General features: G+C 40.0%; 1 protein-coding gene across 1 annotated transcript in view; it reads left to right on the top strand.

The window, feature by feature from the left end:
* Window positions 1–211: 211 nt before the first annotated feature.
* LOC148019057 (calcineurin B-like protein 3) overlaps window positions 212–23,775 on the top strand; it is a 36,630-nt gene continuing 13,066 nt past the window's right edge. Inside the window, exons 1-3 of the mRNA XM_087701643.1 lie at window positions 212–476; window positions 1,021–1,175; window positions 1,285–1,367. Coding sequence (XP_087557769.1) covers window positions 1,052–1,175; window positions 1,285–1,367 — 207 coding nt within the window. The 5' untranslated portion in view covers window positions 212–476; window positions 1,021–1,051. The remainder of the gene's footprint in view (window positions 477–1,020; window positions 1,176–1,284; window positions 1,368–23,775) is intronic.

Here is a 23,775-nt window from a genome sequence, read left to right as displayed (position 1 = left end):
ACTGAATGGGAGCGGTGATTTTTGTTGTCCATGGAGGTATACAAAAAGCAAGTGTGGTGGTAGACGCTAGGACACAAGTACCTTGCAAAGCCTAAAGGGCTGGGTCACTGACACACAAAATGGCATGGACAAAGGGAGGACAATCAGAGGGAAGGGAAGTGAAACTCGTAAGTCACCACGTGCTTTACCTGACATTAGTTCGTCTGTGAATCTCTCTCGACTCTCTTTCTTTCTCTCTCGACCTCGGTGCGCTATTATATGCTTTTGGGCTCCACAATCCTCTACTCTCCTTCAGCTTCCCTTTCTGTCTCCCGTTTGTGCGCCTCTCTTCTCTTTGGCTCGCGATAGAGGGGGAGAGAGAGCCGTCCATCGTCCATCGCTGCGCCTTTAACGATCTGTCCTGCACAACTCGCAGGCCCGGCCGCTGATGATTTCACCGAGTGGCATGCCATGGAGGAGCCTGTTAGCAATCAACGGTATGCTTTGTTGCTTGGAAGCTTACTAGCTGTACAGGATGCTCACACACACTCACTCACACACTCTCCCTCTCTGTGAGGGAGGGAGGGAGGGAGTGCGCGTGTTTGTGTGTGAGAGATTCATAGATCCCTTGCTCTTTTACAACCGGACAAGTTCAGAGAGCTTTGAACGTTAAGTGAACCCGAATCAGAAGAGTTGGAAGCCTTTCCTGATGCCCGGCTTTCATTTTGTGTAGGATCCAAGTGCATTTCAAATGAATGAATGAGATTTTTCGTCAGTCCTTTGAGCTTGTTCCATTCTGTTAAAATGCCATCTCTATCATAAAGATCGTCCTCTGAATTCTGCACCAAAGTTTTCATCAGCGTTCTTACTTTTTGATCAGCAAGTTTAATCAAGCTCATAATTACTGAATTTGTATGCTGGGTTTGGCTACTCGCACGAATGGATGAAGTTCTCGTCGCAACATTACCAAGTTGCCTTCTCTTGTAATGCCCAGTTAAAGTGCTGCAAATTTGAATCCTAACAGAAATCTACCGTCTGCAGGTATGGAGGGTGAAGAAGGCTTGATATTATCATGTTGCACTGCTTAGAGGGAGTCAGACACATACTCTACTGTCTTCCAGACTGCTTTGATTCCAAGGGATTCAAACATCCCCACAGGGTAGAAAATCCAGAAATTATTGCCAGCGAGACTGTTTGTAAGTTTGACATTGAGGTCCAAGCTTTTGACCTTTTGGATCATTCAGTCAACATCTCAAGCATCATTTGATTCTGCTAGCTTTCATATCTTACAATGATTTTTGGCAGTCAGCGTCAGCGAGGTGGAGGCCCTATATGAGCTGTTCAAGAAAATAAGCAGCGCTGTTATAGACGATGGCGTGATTAATAAGGTCATTCCAGAGTTGTTTTTGAAGTCATGCTGTTTTACTGTATCTGATAATGTGTGTTTGGATCAAAGTAAAGAGTGATCTCATGAAACTTTAGAGTTTTATGCTGTCGCTTAATGAAAGGTGAAGTTCTCTTTTCATGAACTCATGAGGGCAATAGCACTAAGTGATTACATGCAACATGATGTTTACTTTTCTTGTACAACATTTTGCTAGGTTTGTACCTATGGTTGCAATCAAGGAAAAAACTTAGGTAATTGTCTCGGCTGCTTTCATCAGCTTTGAGTGAATGACAGATAATGATGATGTGTTTTCTTGGCTTTTTTATGGAGAAACTGGAAGTCTCCACATGAGAGCTACTCCCTAAAGGTTATTTCATCTTTAGTGATGACTGTTGGCAACAATTCTGTGCACAGATATTCACGCTTGTAGTTATGATGATGAATCTTTCATATGATCTGCAATGTCAGCCACAAGCTTTGCTCATCTGCTACCAAACACATTCAGGACGAACTTCAGAGTTTAAATTCGACAAACTTGTACTTCCATGAATAAGTGCAGCTCCTTAATTTACCCATATTTTACCCATATAATTGATGTAAAGGCATGTCAATTCTTCATTGCTCCCTGTTGGCCTAAATGTGATTTTAGATAACTGCTCCATGATAATGCAAATGCAATATCTTCTTGGCATGCTTTCACCACATGGCACAAACATATTGTAGTTTATGCCATTCCAATTTTCTTGTCCATAGAATATATATGTGGTGTGCAATCTTCACAGTAGTTGCTATGGTCACATCAAATGACTATATTGACTACCAGGAATGCAATGGGGACCCATTGGTAGGTTGTAAAATGGTGGCCATGGCAAATTTTAGACACTATCAAGCTTACCACAAAATAGCGTCAATGAACCTAAAAAGTAAGGAGAAACCCTAAAATCTAGAGGAACTGATCATATTTATACGTTTTCTCTTTTGTGTAGTGAAATGTTTGCTTTATGCTTGTGGCTTGATTTTGCACGGTTGGTCTTCAGGCTTCAATCTGCTCTTTCTTGCCCTGCATCCTTGTGTCTGGCTGAGCATAATCATTTTGCTTTTTGCATCTATGCTGTGATCAGCATGGTAACAGTGAAGTGAGATCTACGTTTAGTCTGTGAACCCCAAACAACTGACATTTTACATCGATGGACAAGGGAAAGATGCAAGGCAGCAGGATGTGAGAATATCAATCAGAACCACGATTGGTATGATGCTACCAACGTGTCCTTTAAATGGGTGGAAGATGACGAAAATCGTAGATGTAATCAGACTGACCTGTATCAGAAAATTTTGCTGACCTGATAATCAGCAAACTGGTTGACCTGAAAGTGGTTGGACATAGTTGCTGGCTGATGGCCTCCCCAGCCATCTAGACTGCTGTCCACCCCTGCTGAACTGCCTGTCAGGTACTCAGATTGCATCTGTGCTTCATACTGGCAGTATTTTATGTTCAACAAATGCAGTCACTTGTAAAGAAATGCTAGGGCAAACATAGAGAAATGTAGAATGTAGGACAACATAATCTATATGATACTCAATGAAAGATGAGTGCTCAGTGTATGAGACCACAGACTATTCAATGAGGGTCCTTGAACCTCGTATCGCAAGGATTGGGGGAGGTCTAACTGAAGGATGGTGTTGGAGTGGGCTGTATTGTGTAGACTGATAATGTGGGCAGTAGTGGAGCGAGTGAAACACACTCCCAGGAGCAGCAGGATGTTGATGTAGACTCAGGGCAGCAGCAAAATCAGCTGGCGGAAATCAGCTCCATGAACAGCAGATGAGTGAGGTGCTGATGATGTCAGCTAGTAGCCCTCTGAAGCAGCAAATTGCAGGCTGCACTGTGTTGAGACTGATGGTGATTGTATTGAACAGCAGGACAGCAGCTGGAAAGGCTGGCGAAGCACTCCAAATGGCTGGTGATGGCTCCAAACTGCGGGTAAGGACCTCCAGACAGTAGGCAATGACCGCTAGACTGATAGCAACATCTCTTCCAGGCAATCAACAAGTTGGAGACACTTCCAACAGCAAGATGGCAGCTTCTAATGATGGGTGGCAACTCTTGATAATGGTATGGCAGGCTGGAGGGGGGAGAGATGGCTGATGGCTGGAAAAAACAAGAATGCAGGATGATAATGGGTGCCACAATTCAGTCTTTTATTGAGGATTTCTGTGCATTTGTCCTATTGTTAAAGAAACTAAGCCTTCTTTTTTTGGGAAATGCTTTTAATTGCTTTTTTTTGAGGAGTCTAAATTAGGCATTAATGCATGCCTTAATTTTAGTGTCTCAACATCACTGTTGATGTATGCAGAATGTGGAATGCTTTAGTCTCATCTAATGAGTGGTTCACACTCTTCTCACTAACAGCTACTTTTATCATCAAGATTTTAGCATGTTGGTAAGTCCAAGAATTGATAGTGTCCTTTGTAAACTGGTTCTCATCAAGCTGCATGGCATATGGTATTGGATAGCCATAAGGCTTCAATAACTATTGAAGCTCGAGTTGCGGTGACCAACAGCTATATTAATGAAGGTTCATCTGTTTTGTCATCCTAACCATTGCTATGGGGCCTACATGGAACTTCTCTTCCCATCTCTCTTATAATTCACATGAAGGCCATGGCGTAGTTTTGATTTTGTAATCCTAGTCTGAATTTTCTTTGAATGATGGGCAAGGGTTGTTTGCTTTGACATTGCATCTTGGTGAAGGGTTGTGATATGCCCTATATGTTAGAGCTGCTGGCCAATTGGACCATGACAGCACGATTTCTTCGGTTCCATATCAAGAGGTAGAGTTGGGGATGATAGAAGCCTTTGGAGGTCTTGATTTTAGAGAGCTTGAATGCATTGGAAACTTATGGTTGTAATCCATTGCCCATGTGGCAAGGGTCACATCCTATTGAGAACTTGTGGGTGCATGTAAGAAAGATTGAGAAGTAGTAGGAAGAGGGCTGACTCAAAATTTGTTGTGTATTCTAGTTTGGGACCAAGAGTGGAGCTTGGAGACTGAACTGAGCTTAAGATTGATTGATCAATTGCCTAACACGAATGGTCCATAGATACCTTGGGAACCAATTCTAGGTTGGGCAACATTTGATACGACAAAAATGCAATTAATGTATGGAAAAATGCTAACTGTTGGTGTGCAAAGTCTGATGCTAGTTTTTGAAATTGTATTCTACTTGGGATATATTGAGGAATTTCTACTTGAAATAAGAAAGTGTGTGCTCAATGACCATCTTGAGTGCTTCCAAATTGCCATTGATGATGTAATGGGTGAGTGATCATTGATTGAGTGTCATGATAATGTGACACGAGGCAATAATATCATTGGTTCCAAGTGTACGTGAAGTAGGTTCCATTTGTTACAATCCAAAATGATGATGTGATAGGTCAGTTGGGTGGATTGGTTAGACCAATAGGACTTGATGGGATACATGTTAGGCAAGGTTGGTCGAAGTGCAATTCATTTGTGTGTAGAATGAAGTGCAACACTTTTTAGTTAGATCATTATCATTAATGTTTCCAATTGTGTTATCATTGGTGATTGTCATGAAACATTATAGTCTTTAGCAAGGGTGTCACATTGGATGATATGCATATGGACCGAGGAATCAAGTAGGAGAGTTTGTGCTAATTGTGGCTGATCATGTTGTTTAAGGTTGATCAGTAAGCTAGTTTGTGTACGATAGCAAGGCGTTCTCAAAGGATTTGGAATGCTCGATCAAAAGTGACTTGGGGTGGTGTGGACCTTGGTTGATACTTTTGCACCCTTGGTGGCCCAAGCTTAGTAAGGTGGCGGTTATTTCTCATGGTGTGTGATAGGATGGGGAGGACATTTCTTCTCTTCCTTAGAAGGGATATGGAAAAGATGGTGCAAGGATAGATTGAGAAACAGAGTGTACAAACATGACTACAAAATGACCTTAGGAAATGCAAATAAAGAAACGAGAGGACAAATGTTGAAATGTACTCATCAAACAAGTGAGTATGCTAGGTGTTGTTGAATAGCCACTCTCTTTGGAGGCAGCAAACTGCCAAGTGCGATCTAGAAGTGATAAGGGCAATCCAAGTAGTTGTGATGGCAAGGGTGATGAATATAATAGTTATTGACGTGTGAGATCAGTCTGAGGCAGCCATCCAACATCATAATGATGATGACCAAGAGGGTGTAAGCAAGAATTGCAAAATGCAACTATCAAAGGCCTGGTCTAGTTGGCTAGGAACTAGCTATACAACAGGACAGCAGCGTGAAATGCAAGCACTAGTAGTATGAGTGCTGTTACGACGACTTGAATTTTTAACTCGGTGCTTTGGCATAATTAAGTTGTGTATATGTAAGGTGCACATGTGAAGTGCAAGTTAAGTTTGGATAAGGTGATAAGTCAAACCCTATCTTGGATAGTGGGGGGCATTGGCTGAAGTTGTGATGGATAGGTGCTAGCGGGTGATTGGTGACAAGTCTTGGTTGTAGGCATTAAATGCATCCTTGTGTCATGAGGGTTAGAAAAATGAAACATAAAATGCCAAGGACTAAGGCGAATGGAAGTTTGAACACTTTCAAGTTCGGAGGGCTTATCGTTTTAAAATGTGGATGGATAGTGGCCCATTTTGGGGTAAGGCAATAGGCTATATAGCTTGAATTTGCATGTGAAGGCCTCATTGAAAACAGAAATTTGCCAAATGTCAAGTTTGGGTTAATTTGGCTTGCACATCTTTCATATTGGGTTCTCTCTCACCCATTCTAGGGTGTTTTTTGGGCAATGCAAGGTAGAGAAGGACGAGACCAAGTTGGGGGCAATTGACAACATTTGATGCACAATTTAGAGCAAAGGACAAGAGTTAAATTCTAATTTTGATAGTTTGATAGAACACTAGTTTGTGTCAGTAGATATGTTAGCTCATGTGTGAGTCTATGCATGCAGAGGCTGGGCACATTATTTAGGATATTTTAGGCATTTTTTATGGTCTTCATTTTGGTTATACTTAGTATTTATTGCTAGCCAACCTGATCATATCAAGGACATATTTTTGTTTTATATATTCAAGCTCCTTCTGCTCACTCAGTCACTTATCTGTCATCGCGTGTGGAGACTCCGTGGAGAGAGGAGCCAGTGTTGGTGTTAGCAGGTGGTGATACTTTTTGCAGTTGCTTTCCTTATTTACTTATATAAATATTTTATTTTTCTTTTCTTTAGTTGCTGTTGCTTTTTACCCCCAGAGTTCTCTTGGATTAAGCCGGGACCTTTGCATGGTCGGAAGAGGCAGCCATTGGGACAAATTGGACTAATGGTTTGTCTGAGCCTTGGGACCAGATTGAATGGGCACTGAAGAATAGAATACCAGTGGTTTGGGATTGTGTACTTAGCCACTACAAATGGTGCAGGACAATGAGGGCCAAGACAGAAGATGCACATGTGAGAACACTCACGGAATAAAAGTCACCGTAATTGAGTCACATTATACTTTTTGATGTGGTTGCAATGATAAAAGTTGCTCGGAACAACTTGAGGAATGCAGGGGTCACCATTCCTAAAATTTAGGGAGTTACTATTTTTGAACCCCAGAATCTGTTTGCGTCATTATCTTTGTTTTTGCACGAGGATTAATTCTTTGGTTTCTGCCTAGGTCAAATTTTGCATCGATCATGGAGAATTTTAGATAAGAAGGTTTAAACGGGAAAATTGTTACATGTATGCCATGTGTCACAATTTGGGCACAAATTCCCAAAAGAGAGGGAGAGCATTAAAAAAAAAACGTAATAGATAAGAGGGGCAGATGTGAGCATGAAGTTTTTAGGGGTTGAGGGTAGATTGCTACAAGTACATCAACTATGGAGAGTACTTCTTTGTCTCTGACTCATGTACGGAGGTAGAGCTTGCTCCCTCTGGTCAATTCTCTCTCTATTTTCAGAGGAAATGCTCTGCATGATGGGCTGATTCCATCGAATGTACAATTTTGTGTTTTCTTTGCTCTTCTATTGAGGTCAGAGACTCAATTTCTAGGTTTAAGAGCAGCTGATTGCTTCTCCAATGCAGGATCTAAAGAAAGTGATGACCACGCCACACAGGAACAATGTTTTCAGCTCTGATTTAGTGCTGTTTATGGAACTGTTTCATTATTGGAATGGTGCCAGGGTCAAAGGGTTTGTAGTCCAATTGGTATGGAACATATCTGGAATGGAACAAGGCTGAGAATAAGTGAAAAATAGTAAATACAAAGTTGTGTAAATTGCAATTCTGCACTTTATTGAGTTATGGTCATAGAAAGTGTTTTCCTACTTGGGATGTTGTTCGGGATTTATTGTACGGTCCTTATGCAGCTGAAATTTACTCAAAAAAGATGAAGCCATATGTTCACATGTTTTGTACTTTGGAACATTTCATTTTTGTAACTTTTCATCTTTTAATTGATAAAGAAATACCGAAAGGGGCGTCGGACTTTGGGGTCAATTTGGGTGTGAGCGAGGGAGCGAGGTTTCTATTTATCCATATATGTGAAAGGACCAGGTATTAATTGAAGGGACTATCGCTGTATGTGAGACATAGACCAGTTACAGTCGGTGCCCACATAGCCAATGGCTCGCTGTTATATGCGATTGTCTCGTGTTGGATATATGGATTCCATTTCCTGAGCATACATCTGAGCTCTCATTTGTATTGCGTTCTTTAGTGTTCTTTCTTTCCCTTTCTCTTTTGTCTTGTGTTTCAATAGTTTATTACAACATATAGGGTCAAAGATGGCGCAGAGACACTCGAGAATGAAAGTTGCCTAGCCAATTTAATTGTTGGCTAGTCAGATTATTTTTCAGGGCACCGAAATAATTATTAGATTAATTCTCAGTATTTAAAGACTGAAAATTAATATTTAATTATGGAAAATGCTGGAAAAACCGTTGGAAAAAGTTACCACTTGTAAAAAATGCCCATGCAAGACTAAAAAACGTCTTTGGAGGTTGGAAAGAGACATTTTTATAAATTCAACCTGCAAGAGAGAAAAGAGGGTGCTGGTCTGATTTGCAGCCATTGGAGAACCTTCTAAGGCTGCCAAGGGTAGGAGAAGACCAATCAACAGTAGGAGACAACATCTACAGGCTGTTGAGACAGGGCAGCAGCAATAAATGACTGATTTTATTCAGTTCTTTGCATCTACAAGCTGTTGTGGCAAGGCAGCAGTTGCATTTGACTGATTTTCAGTGATGCTTTGCAAAAAAACTCTGAATTTTCTCTCTCTACAGCTTTCCCTCTCATCTCCTAGCCATTTCTCAGCCTTGCTCTGAAGATTTTAGCTTTTGGATCCCTGGAGGTTGAGAAATTTTAGATTTCTCTGCTGTAAACCCTAATATGCAGCAGAAGCTAGGGTTTAGCAGCAGCCTTGGGAAGCATGCCAAAAATTGAAAGCTCCAAGACTTGGATTCAACAGGGATGAAGTTGTTTTTAGCCTATTCAAGTGGAGGTTTCCAGAAGCGTGCCAGAAATTGGAAGCTCCAAGACTTGGATTCAATAGGTCTGAAGCTATTTTTAGCCAAATTCAAGTGGAGGGTGTAACCAGCCTTCCTTCCGTGGATGGCTGGTAAATCCCTAATTACAACTTAATTACAACAGCAAACAGTTAATGCAAATCTGAAAATACAAATTTACCTACTGATCTTAAACAATGTATACTCGATTGGCCCCAAAATTGACGCCCCTTTGGGTATTTCTTTAGCTTTATTGAAAAAGAAGTTGATTTACAATGGGATTCTCCCAATCCCTTTCGATATTCCAACTCCTCTTGATGTGCGAAGAACTGAAGAAAATTTGTCATTTACTACTTTTGCACTGTCTCAACAGCTTATAGATGCAAAGAATTGAAGAAACTCAGTCATTTACTGTTGCTGCGTTGTCTCAATAGCCCGTAGATGTTGTTGCCTCAGAAGGTTCTCCAATGGCTACAAATCAGACCAACAGTATCTCCTCCCTCTCTTGCAGGTTGAATACACTAAAATGCCTCTCTCTAGCCTCTAAAGACGTTTTTTAGTCTTGCATGGGCATTTTTAACAAGTGTCAGCCTTTTCAAATGGTTTTTTCAGCATTATTCATAATTAAATATTAATTTTCAGTCTTTAAATACTAAAAATTAATCTAATAATTATTATATTGCCCTGAAAAATAATCTGACTGGTCAACTTCTATTCCCGAGTGTCTTTGCGGCATCTTTGACCAACAGATTGGCATTAGGTAACATTAAACACCACTACTCTAGTGTCACGAACTGACACTTATGGCCAAATGAATGACCTAGGCCAACAATTGGCACCAAATACCACCAAGTACATGTGCGGTACAACTTACAATAACTTTTGTCTTTAAAATCGCCTGAATTCCTCGGGTCCCGGGCTCGTAAATTTACTCTGACCCCAGTTACACCTCACATGTGTAACACTACTTAACCATGTGGTTAAAAATTAATCCACATGATAAGTGAGGTTTCAAAAATACATGTCCTCATGATAGGCACCCAGGCATCTTAGGTGGTGCTGGGATGCATTGATTGTATAAGATGTGGGCACTTTGACACTTTAGGTACATTTAATATTTGAGTTTTGGGGATGTTTAATGAGCAATGGGTTAATGATGGCTTCAAGCTACACAAGTGACAAGTAGACTGGGGGGCTCAAGGATGAAGACCTCCAACGGTCAACGATAGCAGGTTGGCTTGCTATAGATAGCAAATGCAATAGTTTGAAGGATGGCGATAGTAGTTGCAATGTGTTGAACAGAGGTGTTAAAGCTGTCTTTTAGGCTGATGGAGATGATGCTGAAGGAATGACAAAAGGGTTTTAGGATATGCAAAGCAGCTCGATAAGTTTCTATTTATAGACACATGAGCCAACCAACCGTCTAGGTGGCACTTGGACACTTTAAACTATGTTTAGAATTGATTTTTTTTTTTTTTGTACCCATGCTGAAAATAAGGGATGGTTAGATTCTACATCACAAAATAGAAAGTCTATCCCAACCACCCATCTAGGGTGTCAGTGTCGAGGAAAGTATGGAAGGATTGTGTTATATGTTGCCATAGGAGGAACTACCATAGAGACTGCTATGAATATGGTGGATTCAAGTCACCCACTCTTTGATCAAGGAAAATAGATAATTATGCATAAATGGATGTTCACAAACCACAATGCCAATGCATGGTATAATGCAAATTGTCATGCTCAAGCAAAATGCTATACGATGTTGAATGGTGCTACTTGGATAGTGCCCTCGTAAGGGAATCGTTTACTTGTCTTCACAAGTGCCCTTTTACAATCGTGATTATCAAGATGCAAATGGATATGATACAAAGTACATATGTCACTAAAGAAATGGTGGCTGAAATCGTGCAAGTGCCAAGAGAAGAAGCTATCCTCTTATCACCGGATGGTGGAAGGGAAGACTATGGGGATCCTCTCTCACCACGAGACGGTAGAAAGAGAGCTATGGGAATCCCCTCTCTGCATTTGACAAAAGTAGAAGAGGAGGGAGCATTTGTCACGAACATGCCATGATCAAGTGTATAGATTAATTCTTGCTCATGCCATATGAACCCACACCCCATGCGAATGCACCCTTAGCAAGACATCCTCGAGCCAACCATGCAAAACCACCCTTGCTATGTCATCATAGAACCTTCTAAACGATATGCCATGTCATTGCCTGCATCATTGATGATGTCATCATGGAACATTCTAGAAGATCTTTAGTTGCCCTCTAACACCTATAAAAGGAGGGGCTTGCCATAGAGCTTCTCAGTCTTATCTATACCAGTCTTGGGAGCTCAAGGAGTCGAGACCTCCAAGTAAGTAACTTTGAGTTCCGGTTCTAGTTCTTGTCTAGTCATGGTATCTAGTCTTGTCTTGTCTTCCATTATACTCTTGTTGTCTTGTCACCTTGTAATATCGTAGTATGCGATCTTGTCTAGTACTGTCTTGTATCAGGTTCATCCTCGTCGAGGAAGATCTTGTAATTTTGATATCTTGTATCCATATCTACAGTCCCAGATTGTGGGACCCTTCATATCCTATCGAGTCTTGTTGTCTATACCTACGGTCCTGGGTTGTCAGATTTTCGAATTAACCATAGAAGTGTTTCTACCACAGATTGATAGGTGTGCTTATTGAAGGGCTGGCCATGAGGATCTTTAGAAAGCTTCATAGTAAGATCAACACGAGTGACTATGGGCCGTATTTGATTGGTGTAGTATTGATCCACTAAATTAAGAGCATATTTTGTTGAGATACAAAGGTTCCATCCCCATGTGCAACAATGTCCATGCCCAAGAAACAAGATAGTTGATCAAGGTTAGTCATCTCAAATGTAGAGCAAATCTTGGTCTTTATATTTGCCACAGTCATGAGATTTTACCTTGTGATTAAAAGATCATCCACATATAGTCAGATATAGTTGATTCTTTTTGAAATAGTTTTTATATATAAGGTTGGTAATAAGGGGTAGAATGCTAATTGTGAGATTTGACAAATTCATCCATTCTATGAAACCAAGAATTTGGTGCATCTTGTAGTCCATAAAGAGCTTTTTGCAAATGAAGACCTTGTCTTGATGGTTTGGAAGCAAGAATCTGAGAGACTGCTCCACATAGCCTTCTTCTCCAAATAACCATTAAGGGAGGCACTTTTGATGCAAACCATGATGAGTGGATAGTGCAAGCAATAGATAGAAGGATGTCAACCACGTAGTTGACACAAAGGTTTCTTCCTAGTCAATTCCTTGCTTTTGTTGAAACCCTCATACCACAAGGCAAGCCTTGTATTTATCCAAGGTCCTTGTCATGAGGACATGTATTTTTGAAACCTCACTTAATATGTGGATTAATTTCTAATCACATGATTAAGTAAACGTTGCACACGTGAGGTGTAACTGGGGTTAGAGTAAATTTACAAACCCGGGACTTAAAGAAATCACGGGATGTCAAAGGCAAAAGTTGCTATAAGTTATGCCGCACAGGTACTATCTGGTGCCAGTTGTTGGCCTAGGTCATCCATTTGGTCATAAGTGTCAGTTAGTGACACTAGAGAAGTGGCGTTTAATAGTACCTAACGCCAATCAGATGGTCAAAGATGGCGCAGAGACACTCGAGAATGGAAGTTGCCTAGCATTTAATTATTGGCTAGTCAGATTATTTTTTAGGGCACTGAAATAATTATTAGATTAATATTCAGCATTTTAAGGCTGAAAATTAATATTTAATTATGAAAAATATTGGAAAAACCATTTGGGAAGGTTGCCACTTGTGAAAAATGCCCATGCAAGACTGAAAACGTCTTTAGAGGCTGAAGAGAGGCATTTCTATAAATTCAAAGTGCAAGAGAGAGAGAGAGAGGGGAGGCTGTTGGTCTGATTTGCAGCCATTGGAGGACCTTCTGAGACTGCCAAGGGCAGGAGAAGACCAATCAACAGCAGGAGGCAGCATCTACAGGCTGTCGAGACAGGGCAATAGCTGTAAATGACCGATTTTCTTTAGTTCTTTGCATCTACAAGCTGTTGTGGTAGGGTAGCGGTTGCATTTGACTGATTTTCAGTCATTATTTGCGACAAAACTCTAAATTTTCTCTCTACAGCTTTCCCTCTCATCTCCCAGCCATTTCACAGCCTTGCTCTGAAGATCTAGGCATTTGGACCCTTGAGGCTGAGAAACTGCAAATTTATCTGCTATAAACCCTAATTTACAGCAGAAATTAGGGTTTAGCAACAGCCTTGGAAAGTGTGCCAGAAATTGGAAGCTCCAAGACTTGGATTTAACAAGGCTGAAGGTGAATTTCAGCTAAATTTAGGTGGAGGACTAGCCAGCCATTGAATTTGGGGCATTTCCATCGTCTATGAAGTGGGTGAAGGCCAATTGAGTGCCCGAATCAAGGGGCAATTGAAGACTTGCTAGTCACTTTGGATAGCAAGGGGAGTTGAAATACCGAAAGGGATTGGGAGAATTCCATTGTAAGTCAACTTTTTCTTCAATAAAGCTAAAGAAATACTGAAAGGGGCGCCAATTTTGGGGCCAATTAGGTGTGCATTGTCCAAGATCAGTAGGTAAATTTGTATTTTTAGATTTGCATTTATTGTTTGTTGCTGTAATTAGGTTGTAATTAGGGATTTACCACCCTATCTGAGGAGGAAGGCTGGTTTCATGGTTCCATTGTCGGGATACCACTCAATCCCTTGATTTGGTGGGCCCGAGGCGCCTGATTGCAAGCCAAAGCTGTGTGCTAGTGCTGATTTTTACTCTCAACTGAGTATTTATAGCAATATGTCTTTATACAGTGAGATGGACTCAAGCAGTGATGATGCCTCTCAGTATGAACTTTCACATGGGAATGAAAGAAATGCAATGCCTGACCTTGGACAATGCTCAGACCATGGACAACAAGCTGAAAATGTTGCTGTTGGGCAAGATGCACGGCCTTCAGGGCATAAGGAGGCTGATGACCATCAAAGTGAAGAGGAATTTGATGATCAGTTCAAGAATCGGATGAGGACAGCAGCAGATCTCTTTGCTGAATTGGCAAAGGATCCTCAATTTACCCGATTTTTGAGCCCTCCAAAGAAGGACAGCAAAGGCAAGAAGAAGAAGACGTCCTCTACACTTCGGCCCAGCAAGATGCACCGAAGAGAATGCCAAACCCTTCATTTGAAGCTCCCAAAGATGCTAATGAAATAAAACTGTTGGTACCTATAGGGCAAGAATGCAAATGCAAGGCCATTACGGAAGTGCCAATCCAATGGATCTTGGACAGCCAGGCATGCATGCTATGATGGGGCAGCCATGATATTTTGGTGAAAGCATGATTTTTCATGCTATGGTTGGACAAGGACTGCATATGGGAATGTATGGCACAAATCCCTATGGTACGCAACAACCAATGCATGGAGTGCAAGGCCCAATGTATTCCGGTATGGCTGGAAATATGCAAAACCCTATGTATGGTAGCATTGGCTTGATGCCTGGGGCTCAAAGTAGCATGTTTGGTACTGTATTGGCACCCCTAGGGACTGTTGGAGCACAAGGATTTGGTGCTTGCCATGTAGGTGCTTCAGATAGTGTTGGTTTTCATGCAAATACAGCCAATGCACCCTTTTTGCAGCAGCCCATTTATGATAACTTGACTCCCATAGGTCTGTTGAAGGACTATGATGATGGCAAAAGTGTGAAGTTTGAGCCTTTTAGTGGTGCACATGATAGGCTGAAAGCACTTGTTTTTATTCAGCAATTTGATGCAGCCCATTCTAGAGGCAACTTCACAGAGGCATCTAAGATACGTAAGGCAGCCACATTTTTGATGGGAAATGCATTGCAGTGGTGGTCTACATTCCTTATTCAAGGGAAGTCACCTACCACTTGAGTCCAGTTCAAGCAAATGTTTGCTTCAAATTAGTTGACAAGTACCTTTGAAGTAGACATTATGACAGCTTGGAATTAGTTGAATTCCAAAGATTGCAAGAACTTGGATCAATATAATAAGAAGTTTTGGGATTAATTGTTGCCAGTTACTTCTTATCGCACAATACCCCTCCATGAGCAGGTGGAGAAGTATATTTGTATGTTTGCCAAAGGAATCAAGGATTTTTGCATTAAGTCCACTGTTTCCAACATGTCTCAGCTTATAGAAAATGCTATTACGGTCGACACATTGCTGCGTGGAAGGATGCAGGATTCCACGATGATGATGCCAAGTCACATGTCAAAGAGACAAAGACTGAGAAAAAGGGTAAATCTGAAAATAAAGCTGAAAATCAGGGCAGATTTGAAAAATAGGGCTGGAAAGAGGAACACATCACAAAGAAAGAGTGGGAAAAGTGATGCACTGTCACGTAAACCTCAGTTGTTTGTCGTCTGTCAATATAGTTTATCACACTGAGTTGGATGCCATGAAAGAGGAATATGTTGTTGATTCGAACTTTGCTAATGTTTATGATCAGCTTTGCAATGGCGAAAGACATGGACACTTTGTATAAGAGAGAGATTTTTGATGATGCATGGATGACTATGTGTCACAAAAAGTTAAGGCCTAGAGTTATCACTGAAAGTCATCCTCCTCCGTATGCAGGACATAGAGGTATTGATGCCACGGTCAAGGCACTGGAGCATTTCTTTTGTTGGCCAGCTTTGAGGTATGATGTAGAACAGTTTGTTAAGACATGCATGGTATGCTAGAAGGAAAAGCATGATAGGCAAAAGATGTCGGGTTTATTGCAGCCCTTGCCTATTCCAGATAGGCCTTGGCAAAGCATTGCAATGGACTTTATTTTTGAGCTTCCTAAGACACCTACAGGGAATGATGGGATATAGACTATCATTTGCAAGTTTAGCAAACAAGCCCATTTCATTCTGGTGAGGAAGAAAATAAAGGCTGATCATATGGCATGATTGTTTTTGCAGCACATATTTAAGTATCATGGTATGCTAGAGTCGATCATTAGTGATCGAGACCCTCGGATGACCAGTTTATTTTGGAAGGGCTTGTTTGAGAATATGGGTGCCATGCTGAAATTCTCATCATCCTTCCATTTGCAGACAGATGGTTACTCTCAGGAAGCAAATTCCACAGTGTTAGATCTTTTGAGGTGCTATGTTTTAGACCACAAGACATAGTGGGAGCAGTATTTGCCCTTGGTTGAGTTTGCTTACAACAACACAATGCATAGTTCTACGGGCAAAGCTCCATTTGAGGTAGTAGAGGGTGGTTGAGACCAGTCTTCCTTCTTGGAATGGGTGGTGATAACCCGATTTAAGAGTTAATTACAACAATAAATAAAAGCACATAAAATGAAATACACACTTTACCATAACATTCTTGGACAGCAGACACCCTGTTGGCCCCGAAATTGGCGCCCCTTGCGGTATTTCTTTAGCTTTCATTCAATTGGAAGGAGTACAACTCGAGATTCTTCAATCTCCTCTTGCTAACTAATTGCTCTTGCTGTCATAAATGACCAACAAGCCTTTTGGGTCATTTGCCCCTTGATTCACCCAAGACTTCTTCTCCAGTTTGACCCTTGGCTGGCCAAATGCTGCCCAAATCAATTCGGGATGGGCTGGCTCCTGAAATCCCTTGATAATTTTCAATTATCAGCTGCTGATTTCAGTCCCTTGAGCCTTCAATCTTTGGCACGGATCCCAAGGTGATTACTAAACCCTAATTTCTGCTGTAAATTAGGGTTTACTGCAGAAATTATAGATCAACCCACCAAAAATGGCTGAGATTTCCTCTAAATGGCTGAGAATTGCTAAGAATGGCTGAGCATAGGCTGAAGGAGATGAGAGAATGCTGTAAAGAGAGAAAATTTTGAGATTTGTCGCGAAGAACTGATCAAAATCAGCTGCTGCCCTGCTGTACCAGCCCCAAACGGATGCACCAACAACAATAGAAGCATCAGAGAGTGTGATCTTCAAGAGAAAGTGTATCAGCAGCAATCGCCAGCTTCCCAAGGTCAAGAATATGCAATCTCCATCACCAAAATGGTCTCCAATGGCTGGGAATTGGCCCCAAATGTTGGTAGCAACAGTCCAATACCTCTTTCCAACAGCTCCAAAATGAAAAAACGAGATTTTTCTCTCCCTTCAGCCCTATTTAACCTTTCCCCCATTTGCATGGAAAAGCTTTGCCAAGTGGCAGCTTTCTTAATCCATTTTCAGCAATTTTCAGCCATTTAATTAATTTTTAAAATTAATTAATTCTGAAAATTAATTCAGCCCTTAATCCATGCCCAAAAAATTGACCTTGCTCATCCAAAAATTAATTGGCTAGGCCATTTGCAACCCAAAGTGGTCCCATGCATTAATTGACCCTTGGATAAGCATTAATCCATTAATTAATGCCTAGTCCCTAGTGTCGCCCCCACTGACACTTAATGGCCAATTAATGGTCCTAGGGGCAAACTGACACCAAAATTCACCTAGAATTTAACAAGTGTAACTTGTTACAACTTTTGCCTTTGACACCCATCTTTTTCACAGGGTCCTTGGGTCTTCAACTGTGAAAAAGTAACTTGCACCTCACATGTGCATCTTTTAATTGCACATTTGATAAGCAAAGCATCAAAATTTCACGTCCTCGTGACAGTGGTAATAAAGTACCCCCTATTTTGCACATAAAAGATATGGTCTTTGAGTTTGATCGCTATGTGGAAAGCATGGATGTAGCTTATCAGAAGGTTAAGTATGCACTTCAAAGATCATAGGATAAGCAAAAGAGGGCAGTTGATAGCCACAGACGTGCTTTGTAGTTTGCAGAGGGTGATTATGTATTGCTGTGTTTTGAAAAGGTAAGGTTGAAAAAGATAAAAGGAAGAGAAAGATTGTATCCGATATTGAGTATGAGATACTATGGGCCCTTTGAGGTGTTGGAGAAGATTAACGATGTGGCATATCGGCTGAAATTACCTCCACATTTGCGGATACACAATGCCTTTCATGTCAGTTTATTGAGGCCTTTTCGTGGTGATGTGCCAAAGGATATGTCTGTTGAAATTCAGCTTGAGGTTGAGGAGCTAGATGAGATATTGGTACCTGAGCAGATTTTGGCACACAAGGAAAGAAATGCGGGAGGGCTGTCATGAGGGCATGTATTTTAAAAACCTCACTTAACATGTGGATTAATTTCTAATCATATGATTAAGTAAATGTTGCACATGTGAGGTGTAACTGGGGTTAGAGTAAATTTGCAAGTCCGAGACCCGAAGAAATCACAGGATGCCAAAGGCAAAAGTTGCTATAAGTTATGCCGCACAAGTACTTGGTGGTATCTGGTGCTAGTTGTTGGCCTAGGTCATCCATTTGGCCATAAGTGTCAGTTTGGTGACACTAGAGGATCGGCGTTTAATGGTACCTAACGCCAATCTGATGGTCAAAGATGGCGCAAAGACACTCGGGAATGGAAGTTGCCTAGCTAATTTAATTATTGGCTAGACAGATTATTTTTCAGGGCATTGAAATAATTATTAGATTAGTTTTCAGTATTTTAAGGTTGAAAATTAATATCTAATTATGAAAAATGTTGGAAAAACCATTTGAAAAGGCTGCCACTTGTGAAAATGCCTGTGCAAGACTAAAAACGTCTTTAGAGGCTGAAGAGAGGCATTTCTATAAATTCAGCGTATAAGAGAGAGAGAGGGGAGACTGCTGGTCTGATTTGCAGCCATTGGAGGACCTTTTGAGGTTGCCAAGTGCAGGAGAAGACCAATCAACAGCAAGAGGTAGCATCTACAGGTTGTTGAGACAGGGCAGCAGCTGTAAAGGACTGTTTTTTTTCAGTTCTTTGCATCTACAAGCTGTTGTGGCAGGGCAGCTTTCTTCGCGACAAAATTCAGTTCTTCGCGACAAAACTCTGAATTTTCTCTCTCTACAGCTTTTCCTTTCATCTCCCAGCCATTTTACAGCCTCGCTCCGAAGATCTCAGCATTTGGACCTTGCAAATTTATCTACTGTAAATCCTAATTTACAGCAAAAATTAGGGTTTAGCAACAGCCTTGGGAAGCGTGCAAGAAATTGGAAGCTCCAAGACTTGGATTTAATAAGACTGAAGATGAATTTCAGCAGAATTTAGATGGAGGACTAGCCAACCATTGAATTTGGGGCATTTCCATCGTCTATGAAGTGAGTGAGGGCCAATTGAGTGCCTGAATCAAGGAGCAAAATAGATTGAAGACTTGTTGTTCACTTTGGATAGCAAGGGGAGTTAAAATACCGAAAGGGATTGGGAGAATCCCATTGTAAGTCAACTTTTTCTTCAATAAAGAAATACCGAAAAGGACACCAATTTTGGGGCCAATCGGGTGTGCATTGTCCAAGATCAGTAGGTAAATTTGTATTTTCAGATTTGCATTTATTGTTTGTTGCTGTAATTAAGTTGTAATGAGGGATTTACCACCTTATCCGAGGGAGAAGGCTGGTTTCAATCCCATTAGCTTTAAATTTTGTTTTAAATATTCACTTGCTCTCAATGACCTTCTTGTGGCTTGGATGATCCATCATACTCTAGGTTTTGTTTCGGTCAGTGTTCTCAAGCTCTTTTTTCATGGCCTCTCACCATTGGTGATGCCTTAGAATGCGCTATATAATTTGCCTAAAAGTAGACGTAAGCCTAATAAATTGCCTAGGTCCTTTTGGATGGAATTTGGTGGAAGAATCCTTGAATCTTGCACGGTCTGCTGGTACCATTGGGCTTGTGACTTACTAGTTTGATTTTGATTTTGATCCTTCTTGCCCTTGTCTTGCTTTCCCTTTTGAGAAGTGGTAACAAGGGCCCCCTTTGTAGGTGAGGGGGAGAGAGTTATATGAAATTGATTAAATAGTTATGCAAAATGTAGTAGTGGAGACACTCAAACTCATAAAAGATAGGTATAGTAGGTTGTGAGATCACTTGTTGAAGAAAATCGAAATATTTCTTTGGAAGCTTGTTTAGGAAGAATGTAACTTGGTTATCAAGGGACTAAGAAAGTCTCGTACTAGCAAACTTTGTGAGTAAATGTTGGTATTTTGCTAGCTTGACCTTAAGGTCATCCTGGTCTATGATCTTAGACTCTTAGAGATCATGGTCAAGGTTGATAAAGATAGGTCCTATCTCGTTGATAAAGAGGGGTCCTATCTTGACCCGCATAAGCAATTAGTCAAGTGATTCTATTGCCCAAATTCAAGGTCAAAGTGTTATAACTATGAGTAAAATTGTGGGAGTAGGACTTGCATTAGCTCAACTATGACTGAAGCTCTTCGCATCTTTTGTGAACCAAGTATATACCTCGTCAAATTTGATCAATTGATGCAATTAGACTTGTTAAAATCTCATCAATGAATGCATTCTTGGTAGATGTAGATTAGGAGCTAGAATTGTTAGATATTGAGTAAGAAGGGTAAGAGAGAGGAGTGTAGAATGGGTAAGCGAGATTGGGATTAGGATTTTCATATGTTGTTAAAGAAGGGGACACTGGAACTTGATATTCGTGCCCAACTGTTGGCAGTGGTACTAGAATATAAATGAAAGATCCTCTAGGTACCGCCAATCTAGTAAATTGTGGTACCAAATGATCAACACTTAAGAGGGGAGATGTTTGGGTAGATAACTGATGTGAATAGTATCTCAATAGTGCTTCGTTCAGAGGATGAGCCTTCATCATTGGCGCACCTTCACCACTCGAGTGTGTAAAAGCCAAGAATTTATAGGGAAATGATGTATACATTTGAAGATCACCTTAGTGTGGTGTGTAATGGAATAGGTGGAATAGTGAATGGTTCTATGAATGATGGTGTAAATGAAGGTATGGAGCAATGGAAGAGAAAAGTGGGATTTGAAATTGTGGTGTAGATGGAATGGAAGTGGATACATTAGATTGATTTTGTGAGTAAATGATGAAAATTGAAATATAAAGGAAGATGGAAGTGAAGATGAAGCATCGATATTAAATTGACTAGGAGCTGAAAAACTCAATGAAGGAAAGCTTGAAGAGAATTACTTGCTTGTTTTTTATAATCGTCTCTTCTTGCATTAACGTACAAAAATAAGTTCTCTTTTGGATTAAATCTATAGTCAATAAATTGAAAATTTTCTTCATTATAACTAGTTTTTGTAACTAACCTTTTGTATAGCAATTGTTATCGAGACATATCGACTCAATGATTCAAATTAATTTAATGCGTTCATGTACTTTGAAAGTTGTTTTGTATTATTTGAATGTTTCAACATATGATTAAACGTTCATCTTTCTATTTAAGGTGGCCAATGGCTAGAACGGCCTACAGTTATACTTGGGTTATCATTGACGACATGTCCAAGAGAATTTAAAAGTTTAGTTTGGTAGTCCGATTAACCGAAAAGCTTAGATGACTAAGATTTATATACTTGGAGAGTCACATTGACTAGAAGCCCATATAATGAGTGGTTTTAGAAAGTGAAACCAGATGCTCATGATCAAAGAAACAAACCATGAGTCGGTAAACCTATATAGTGAAGCTCTCAAGAATGTAAATTTGACAGACTCCTAAAATTTAGGAGGTTACTATTCTTGAAAGTTGCTCAAATGGAAATTTTGTTCATGTCAAAGGCTTTGAAATTTCGTAAGAAACAATTTTGTCTTCAGCGGTTATCTCAAATTTTTAACAATTTGAGAAAATTTTAGAGTAAAAGTTTTGGAAGCTTTTTTTCTCTAAAAAAGTGACATGTGGCATTTAAAATAGAATATGTATCCTTTTGAAGAGACAAGTATCTCTATACTTGTCATTTTTAGTAAACACTTGTTATTTGTGGCATCTACTTTTCGCTTTTGAGCACATAAGCCCCACATCTATATATTGGAGATCACTTAAAAAAAAAAAAAAAAGCTCTCATGCTGAAATTTGAGCCACATGCTTTGTACTCTCCTATCTATCTCTTATCTAAGTAGCACTTTTTACTTAGCTTAATCTAATTTAAGCACTAAAGGAAAAAATCAACTTATTGTCAGAAATTTGTAAAAATTAGGGTTTCAAAACTTTAAAAATTGTAAGAAATTAGCCCTTTTGTATATGGTTCAGACACTTTGTACTCATGGTTTGTTTTAATAAATTCCTGTAAAGAGGGAGGGGTTGGATCCCCTCTCAAGGTGGTGTCGATTCTCTTGTGTCTCTCTCTCTCTCTCTCTCTCTCTTTGTCTCTCTCTTTGTCTCTATCTTTTAATTTTCATGGTGATAATTGATCGAATTGGTTAAGTTCAAAGTACTGTCATTCTCATGTTCTTTCATGCGTTTACATCGGTATTGAAGAAATGACTTCTTCTTTGTAAAAACTCTCTTGGGGTGACAAGATTGTTGGGCTAAACTTTTTACCATGTCAAGAGGCGAAGAGGAGAATTTTGGTGAACAATTGGAAGGTTCTTAACACTTCGTATCTATGTGCTTCTTTGATTATGAGAAGATACAGAGATTCGAGGAGTTGGAAGCTAATCCAGAAATTCAAGCTTTGATGGAGAGAAGGGCTAAAGTATGGGTTGAAGCGAAAGTCATTGAAGATTTCCTTACCAAGAAGGCTTTTGAAACAGATAGTATTACGACTGCAAAGGTCTACATGAGTATGAAAGATATCAATATTATTGATGCAACTAAGTCAATGAAGGTAACACATCACCTATTATTTGAGGATCCATCCAAGTGGTCAACTAAGTCTACGAAAGGTAACACATCATCTATCATTCCAGGATCCACCTAGGCGGTGACTTCAAAGTCTTATCTTACACAAGTTGCCTCCTCTTGTCCCAAGAATCTTTGCATGGAGACGAGCAAGAAGAATGTCAAAGAACTAGCTATTTCCGTGGTAGCTAAATCTTCAAAGATGCTTTTAGTAAAGGAAAATGATGCTAAATGAGACTTCAAGTGTGGAGAGTAGAGTATCAAGTTTAATGTTTTCTTTGATAAGAGAGATTATAAAAAAGCTACGTCTTTTACAAGATAATTTGATTATGCTTTTGGTGGTAAAGATTATATAGAAAAATGAAAGATTAGGATGATTTAATGCATTTGAAGAATACTGCTTTAAATTGGTGGCTCAAAGCTATTCAAGAGAGAAAGGAATCCAAGTCTTGGAAAGAGTTTAAGGAGATGTCAAACAAGAAGTTTTTACCTTCATCCTTTGAAGGAATCTAGGTCTTGGAAAGAGTTTAAGGAGATGTTCAATAAGAAGTTTCTACATTTATCCTTTGAAGCCGATGTGCAACAAGAATGGAATGAGCTGAAGCAAAGCCATGGAGACAATGTTGAAACATATATCAACAAGTTTATAATTGTTTCTCTTAAATTTACATCTCTTAATGAAGTTCCTTCCAATATGGAGATGAGAAAGTTTATCCATGGATTACATCCAACGGTACGACGAGCTGCCAAGATGACAAAGCTTGATACTTTGGAAGCAGCCCAAGATGTAGCCCTAGAAGCTGAAGGATTGCATATGCCATGGATCCATGGTAAAGCCTCAAAAGAAGAACCACAAAGGAAGAAGATCAAGATGTTTGACCAAGAGAAGTCAGATAAACAAGAACCAAAGCATAAGGATGGAGGTATACCACCTTTGCTATCTGAAAAGAAGCTAACATATTAGCGGTTAGCAGAATATATAAGAGAAGGACGTTATTTCTCTTGTGGAGAAAAGGACACATGGTTGGTCAATGTCCTAATAATACAAAGGAGGAAAACTAGCTCCATAAGACACCTAAAGAAAATGCTGTATCTAAGAAATCCTTGTAATAGGATTAAACTCTGTTAGAGAAAAGGAAGCTTTTTATGACTTGGGGTAAGATTGCTAATCAACCTGTTATCATTCATTTTAATACAAGGGCTACATATCATTATATCCATTTTTGGATTG

This window comes from Lygodium microphyllum, chromosome 20 (assembly GCF_053477565.2).
Source record: "Lygodium microphyllum isolate KBCC chromosome 20, Lygodium_microphyllum_v1.1.10, whole genome shotgun sequence".
Taxonomy (NCBI): Eukaryota; Viridiplantae; Streptophyta; class Polypodiopsida; order Schizaeales; family Lygodiaceae; genus Lygodium; species Lygodium microphyllum.
This window is presented reverse-complemented; position numbering and strand designations above follow the sequence as displayed.